We start from the raw sequence: 7424 nt of genomic DNA on the forward strand, positions 1-7424 counted from the left end.
AGTCAGACAAACAAGGATTCTAACGAGCCTCCATTGTTAGGAGAGTGAGAACAATTTGCAAGCAATCCAGCTTACATCACATCTCAGCTTTAAAAGCTCAACTCCACACTCTCTATTTCTGAATTGAGAAAGCTCCTCGGAGGAGAAGCGAAACGTCTTCAGCTACAGAATAGAAGTCCAGTTGTTTTTGTTTTTTAACTTTTTTTGAATTTACCATGGCCTGGATGACTGAGAATCTACACCAGCACTTTTTTTTATCTATAAAATGGTACAGCTTCTTAGTTTCAACATTTAATGTTTACAAATAAAATCTGGGGTTTTGATATTTGCAAATCGTTGCGTTCTGTTTTTATTTACATTTTCTACGACATGTATGCAGGCATCAGGTTTAGTTCGACAGCAGTTATTATTTATTTGAGATCAGCTAAAATTTGATCCCAGCACTTTGCTGTGATTTTGCAGGTGGGGCGCCCAGCCTGCAGCCTGAGCCGCTCGTTAAAGGTCAAAGGTTATTTCCTGAGGATACAGAGCTGGCTGTCGACGCTCTGGAAGCTTCCTGCACAGTTGAAGAAGGCGCCGCGGCCAAAGGTCAAATCCAGGACGCCACCAAAGGTCGGTACAGCTTCTCCACTTCAGTGTGGTCCAACTTTCAACTCAAAGATGGCTTCCTTTAAGCTATTAGGTCGTTTAGAGCTGCTCAAATGAGTTTTTAATCCCTTTTTATGACTTGAAAACATGATAGCCCCCGAGGGAGAATCTTAAAATGGCTGAAATTTACCTAATGACTGCGAGTCACTGTTTATGTTCGAGTCCAGATTACGTGGGAAATGAAGGGTGAGGCTTTTTCCCACACTGAGCCAAATATTTAGTTTTTGTCTCTGCAGAGGAGGAGAAATATGCAGACTGAAAGTTAACTGCAATAACCGAGACGTTTCTCTCTAACAGAACAAATAAGGGATGTATTTTTTAAAGCTTTCTGCTTCCTGAACGGAGGACTGCAAGTCCTTTTATTTCCAAAATATGACTCCTAAGTCTGTCCCCACATCTCCACCTGAGAAGGTTTTTAAATCCAGAGAAAACTGATGTTATCTGCATCAGATTTATCATTTATTCTTATTTTCAAACACTTTAAAGGCCTTATCTTTTCTTGGCTCTCCTAGCCAGCCTCCCTAAATAATAAATAAATGAATAAAAGGTCTTCTTGTTTCATTTGTTTTCTTCTCTGCAGGTCACTGTAACACCAAACAGAATAATCGATGGAAGAGAAAGATCCGCACAGGTGAGTGCCTCTGCTGTTTCTTCACTCACTGAATAATTTTGCACGTTTTAATTAGTCTGTTTGATGACTTGTTATTTAAAAGCAGATTACATTCTGATGACACTCTTTTTATATTTAGAAAGAGAAATCTGCTCTTTTCAGAGCAGTAATGCTGTGAGGAAGCAGATGAGTGTGGGTGGAGACACATTCAACACTAGAGGTCACTGTTGCTCAACCTTCTCCAGATCTTTGCACCTTTTATTTGGTTTCTTTGCCTCCTCGGCTTTTCTTTCAAGCCTTCAGGGTTTTTTTTTTGTCTTTGTGTGTGTTGGTTTGTCACACTGGTCTTGTGTGCAGCACAGTTGCGATTAAAGGTTAATTATTTACAGCGAGTCGGGATCTTTGAGTTAACTCTTGCAGAGTCAACAAAGATGCCAAACGAAATTGTCTCCCATTTTTCAGCAGCATGTCTGAAGAAATCCAGCGTATTTTAACAAATGCTTATAATAAATGTTTCCAGATGTTTTTATTGGTATTTCTCTATCGTAATATTTGTTAAAAAAAACAAGTGCAACTAAAGAAAGGTGAAATATTGTGTTGCACTGTTCAGGAAGTAAAGTTTATTTACCAAGCTTTTATTTGGTGTCATTTTTTTCAATGCAACGTCCTCATATGAGGACGCGGGGTCACAAAGTGCTTCACAATAAAAATACAATACAATAAAACAGTCAATAGACATGAAAGATATAAGATCAGCGGAGAAAAGAAAACCTTGATATGAAATATTTGTCAAACTCGAGCAGAAAACTCCTAAATCACATTTCAAACTTCTTATAAACTGAGCTCTTTTTTCCTTTATGCTGTTACTAAATTAACTTCTTTAACTCCAGCCCTTAATTACTTACATTTATTTATGCATTTTACTTTTAATGACTCCTCCAGCCACAGACGATAATGTTTTTAGCCGCATTTACAAAACATCTCATAAACCAGAGGATGGGTTTTAATGAAACTAATATCTGCACGTTTACAAGTGATTTACGTTTGGAATCAACCTCGTTCAAATCTTACAGATATTGAGCTACGACTTGATGTGGTAGTAGCTGAGAGTAATTCACAACACATACGTCGCATGAAATCTCGTTATATCTGTTATTTTTCTCAACATAAAATGTCCTCGGTCTGAAATTCAGGCATTAAAGGCAGCAGGTGATGTTCATTGGACTTTAATTTATTTCTGCATTTTATTTGAAATAGATGATGTTATTTTCACTGTGCTGCACATTTCATCCCTCTTTAGCATCTTATTCGTCTCATTTTGGGTTTATTGCATATTAACGTGTTTCTATTTGTGTTTTTTTTAGCGTTCCCGCTGATCTTAATAAAGCACTTTCACCTGCCGCCGGACAAACAGAGACCGGAGACCGTCCCTGAAGTCGACTGTGAAGAAACTGTTTCCTCCGAAAACCAAACTGTACGTCAGCAGCTTCAGACAAATTCAAATCAAAGTGAATTTTGCTAAACTTTGGCCTCTTAGAGTGCCCTTCTAACTGTAGGCTCTTTGGATACACACTTTATAACTAAATAATGTGTTAAATTGTATTTCTGATATCTATAAATAGAATTTTTGGTCGTTTAATGCATTCCTGTTTTCTTAGGAGTCCAAAGGTATTTCTAAAACATCGACAGACACCCAGAACCATTCAAAGGAAAGTGAGAAACAGGCTGAGCCCTCAGCTGCAGAGAAGCCAGCCTCCGATGCGTCCTCTTCCAGGAAACGGTTAATACTGACCCAGGGTGAAAAGGAGAAGCTTCTGAACTGGGACGAAGAGACAAGCGTGTCTCATCGTCAGGAGCAGGTGTGGCATCCAAGCGGAGATAAAACGGGGATATCTTTGTTTCGCACAACTCGTTTCTCTCACTGCGTCGACCCAAACGAAGAGATCTGAGGGATAAATTAATTCCACGTTTCTTCCTTTTCTCTGATGTTTTATCAGGTACGAGCAGAGGCTGATAAGCTCCAGACAAACTCCATCCAAAATGAAACGGCGTCCCAGAGCCAGACCTCTGCCTTCCAGGTCCTTTCCAACGCCTTCAGGAGAACGTTTAGTGGCAGCGCTAACTCCAGCGGCCCCAAGACTTCAGTCCCCATGTTTGTATTTCATGCTTCATGTCTGGCACCATGTTTCTTCTGGTAGGGAAAAAAATGATCCGTCTTATCTGTCCTTGTGTTCCAGGAGACCCAAACGTGACGGCCCCCGCAAACGGAGGCCCGTGTCTGAAGGAGCGTTCAGGGCTGCAGAATCCTCCACAGAGGGGAGGAGGAGGACCAGCACGCCCGGCGTCCGGTGGGCGTCCGTGAGCTCAGACCCGTGGGGGGCGGGGCAGGACCTACCTTCCCTCCTGCAGCAGGTGTCCCTGAAGGGCCGGAGAGAATCCGAAGGGGTGTTCTCGGACAGCATCGGCTCGCTGTCCCCCAAAAGGGTCGACTTGTTTTCATCCATTCGGATCAGGAAGAGGGAGGTGTCAGAGGGGGAGGGGACTGAGCAGGAGGTTCAAAAAGAAATCAGGACGTTCCTCTCCAACCTGAGAAACAAAAGTGAGTGCTTTAAAAACCCAATTTATCGTTCTCTACTGTCCAACTGTGGATCGTCAGATTGTCATTGTTTGGAATTGTCTCACATTTTGAGTTCCACTAAAATCTCTTCTGTTTTTGCTCTTTTACAAGAATAAGACGTAAATCTCAGCCTTTGATAGATCCTCATCCATCACAGTCAGAACGCATTAATTTAATTTAACCATCAAATAACTGATAATTCTGAAAATTCTTATACATATTTCGGCAATTTTTTCTACTGGTGTTCAATTGAAAACATGTTTTGTAATTTATGCTTCATTTTATGGCATTTTTGGGAACTTAGGCTAAAATATGGACAAATATAAAAGGTTGTTTAAATTTCAAGCATGCTGTAAGTTTAGCAACCGGCTTGTAAGAGTTTAACTGTACCTGGTATATACTGAGTACTCACCTGGTAAATACTGAGTACTTAACTGGCATATACTGAGTACTCACCTGGTAAATACTGAGTACTTAACTGGTAAATACTGGGAACTCACATTTTAAAACCAGTATTTTTTACATGTAAACTAATCTTTGTTACAAATGGTGCAAAATAAAAATGACAGCTGTTCTTTTTTTAGCGTCTAGTCAGCAGAACCTGGAGGAGCCTTCGTCTAGTGATGAAGAAGATGAAAGCCTGACGTCCAGTCCTAAGGTTTGTACGGATCCTTTCTGCACACTGACAGACAGCAGGATCCCGTTTATCGTGTTCGATTATTCCTCTTCCTCCTGCTTCAGCTTTGTCCAGAGAAACTGAGGAGAAAGCAGGAAAAGATGGCGGCCCAGCAGGAGAAACGAGAACAGCTGAAGAGGCTTCACCGAGCTCAGGTGCTGCTTCTCTTTCCGTATATACTGAATATTCGATTATTCTATTTTCAAATTATGTGCATCCTATGATGACTTTTTTCATTGTGCAGGCAATCCAGAGACAACTGGAGGAAGTTGAGGAGAAGCAGAGGGATCTAGAGGAGAGAGGAGTTAAAATAGAAAAGATCATAAGAGGAGAAGGTACGATTTCAAACCGGTTCTGCAAAAAGCTGCTTTTAATGCAAGAAGTCTGAATGAAAACACCTTAACGCGGCTCAGAGGAATTCCACTCAAAGCCTCGCTCGTTTCCCTCTCCTGCTTTTTAATTGCTCCGTCTGTCCGGTCCTTCTCGGAGCGTTTAGAGAAAAGCATCGCCTCGTAATGCCGGTCTGGTTAAAAGCCTCTGCATACACTTAATGGCTGTACTTGCAATGGACACTGAGACTTCATTGTGGCTTCATCTTTTCACAGTACAGGGCTTTGTTTCGGTGCCAGTGAATAGTGATATGCTGTGTGTGTGTGGTCAGAATCTGATGCTTTCTGTTTTCTTATGGTGGTTTTACATGGTCCTCGTTTTGTTTCCTCTGCCAGACTCGCCTGAGACGGAGGAGCGCGACGAGGCCCAGCTCTATCAGGCCTGGTTTCAGCTCGTTCTGGAGAAAAACAGACTGGCGCGCTACGAGTCTGAACTCATGATCTTGTGAGTGGCTGAAGACCTGCGTTGTCTTAATGTGTTTTTATATTTGCGTATGGCTCATTTTTCTTGTCTCATAGTGCTCAGGAGCTGGCGTTGGAGGACACCCAGAGCCGGCTGCAGCAGGATCTGAGACAACGAATGGCGGTCGAAGGTAAGACGTTTAACCAACGGGATTATAGTCGGACGCAACGAGCACGCACTCATTTCTGTGTCCGTGTTCCTTTTTTTAGATTCGGAGAAGAGTGCCTCTGAGCTGCAGAGGGAGCAGGAGATCCTGGCGGAGATGATGAGGACGGTGGAGAAGCGGGACATGCTGGTGTCCGTCCTGGAGGAGCAGAGGCTGAAGGAGAAGGCTGAGGACAAGGACCTGGAAAGCCTGATCCTGTCGAAGGGCTACGAGTTTCGCTGGGCTCACGGGGGCGACAGCTGGGGGCCGGAGAAGCTGGAGTGAGGCCCGGCTGTGGTGGGAATAACGAGGAAAACGAGGACTTTGCACCTGCCTCGTTTTGGGAACGTGACGTGGATGAAACGGACTTGAAGCCTCGGCTGCTGGACAGTTTGATGAACTCGGAGACCAAAGGAAAAAACACTTTAACTCATGACTATTAAACTAAACTGATAACATCTCTGCCAATAAGGCTGTTTAACCTTCATGACCTCATTGTTACTTCTAAAACGTGATTGGTTGCCTGATTTTATTTTTTTATTGTATTACGTCATCGGAGAGCACTTAACATGACTCAGCACTTTAACTGAGAGTTTTAGTGAATAGTTTCAGATTTGTGTAATGACTCCATAAAATGTGTTGCAGAAATCACCATGATTCACTTTTTAATGGAACGCTGTAAAAATAATAATAATAAAAAAACTAGGAAAATTAGCATTTTCTGTGAAAATGTGTGTGAATGCTTAATGACTTTGCTAAAACTAAAATTTATAAAACCACAGGCTAGAAAACATAGCTAAAAGCTAAAGTTAGCACAACACTAAGAGCTAAATGTAGCAAAAATGTGGCTAAAACCTATAATCAAATAAACTGAAAGTGCTATAATAAAATAAAAATCCACATTATTTTTAATGAAACCAAAAATGTTAAATATTTAAAAAAATATATAAAATACCAGAAGTCCTAGCAGCTGAACGATTTAATAAGAGTTGTTAAAATAGCTGAAAAATAAACTATAATCAGGAAATAATGCTGAGTCAGTACTCTGGAATCTTAAAGTTTTTAAGTTTAAACATCGGTTCAGAGAAAAGTCTGAGTGGATTTAATCTTTTTGCTTCTGTATGTTTTCAGTCTTCAGGTCTACGGCTCAAAACCACAAATCTTCTGTTTATTCTGTAAACTGATAAATAAAATTATAAGTGATGTCACAATAAAAGAAATAAATCTGTTGTGTTTTTAAAAGGGCTGGATTTGCTGCTTTAAGTTTGTCAAATAAATTGAAAAAAGGTAACGATACTTTTACGTTCTTTAACAGTGATGTAATGGCTCCTTGGCTCATGCGGAGTATAAAAGGCCACAAACAGTTACAATCATGTAACTGTTTGTGGATTTTAATGAAAGTAATCAGCTTGTTTCAAGATGGCCGCCACAGCTAGTTGGCATTAACAAACACAAAAGTGTCAATAAGTCAGAGTTTTACACACATTGAGCTAAAATTGAAGGTGGTAGTAGCTGAGAGTCAGCCTCAACACTTCGATTTGTTTCAAAGTTTATTAATATTATTATTTACTACTGTTATTTATTATTTATTATTATTTACTACTGTTATTTATTATTATTATTATTATTATTATTATTATTATTATTTACTACTGTTATTTATTATTTATTATTATTTACTTCTGTTTATTATTCTTATTATTTGTCGTAGTCTCACACAAAAAGGAGATGATTTTATCTTTATTGTGTGAATGCTGATTTAAACTATTGTTTCCTTTAAGAAAGTTTATTTTTCCCTCTCATGTCCGGGTGAGAGACCGGGACAGAGACCGGGACAGAGACCGGGACAGAGACCGGGACAGAGGCCGGGACAGAG

General features: G+C 40.4%; 1 protein-coding gene across 9 annotated transcripts in view; it reads left to right on the plus strand.

The window, feature by feature from the left end:
• The window catches only part of mical2b (microtubule associated monooxygenase, calponin and LIM domain containing 2b), a 52958-nt gene extending 46696 nt beyond the window's left edge, over window positions 1–6262 (plus strand). For 8 of the 9 annotated variants that reach the window (XM_017428921.3, XM_037978143.1, XM_017428924.3 and 5 more), the window contains 13 exons: window positions 463–612; window positions 1229–1279; window positions 1398–1478; window positions 2623–2732; window positions 2917–3117; window positions 3256–3410; window positions 3496–3857; window positions 4460–4533; window positions 4617–4706; window positions 4796–4886; window positions 5277–5385; window positions 5460–5533; window positions 5613–6262. In XM_017428921.3, the coding sequence (XP_017284410.1) occupies window positions 463–612; window positions 1229–1279; window positions 1398–1478; window positions 2623–2732; window positions 2917–3117; window positions 3256–3410; window positions 3496–3857; window positions 4460–4533; window positions 4617–4706; window positions 4796–4886; window positions 5277–5385; window positions 5460–5533; window positions 5613–5833 (1769 nt within the window). In that variant the 3' untranslated portion in view covers window positions 5834–6262. The remainder of the gene's footprint in view (window positions 1–462; window positions 613–1228; window positions 1280–1397; window positions 1479–2622; window positions 2733–2916; window positions 3118–3255; window positions 3411–3495; window positions 3858–4459; window positions 4534–4616; window positions 4707–4795; window positions 4887–5276; window positions 5386–5459; window positions 5534–5612) is intronic. The other variant, XM_017428923.3, reaches the window with a different exon arrangement.
• The last annotated feature ends 1162 nt before the right edge of the window (window positions 6263–7424 follow it).

This window comes from Kryptolebias marmoratus, linkage group LG11, assembly GCF_001649575.2.
Source record: "Kryptolebias marmoratus isolate JLee-2015 linkage group LG11, ASM164957v2, whole genome shotgun sequence".
Taxonomy (NCBI): Eukaryota; Metazoa; Chordata; class Actinopteri; order Cyprinodontiformes; family Rivulidae; genus Kryptolebias; species Kryptolebias marmoratus.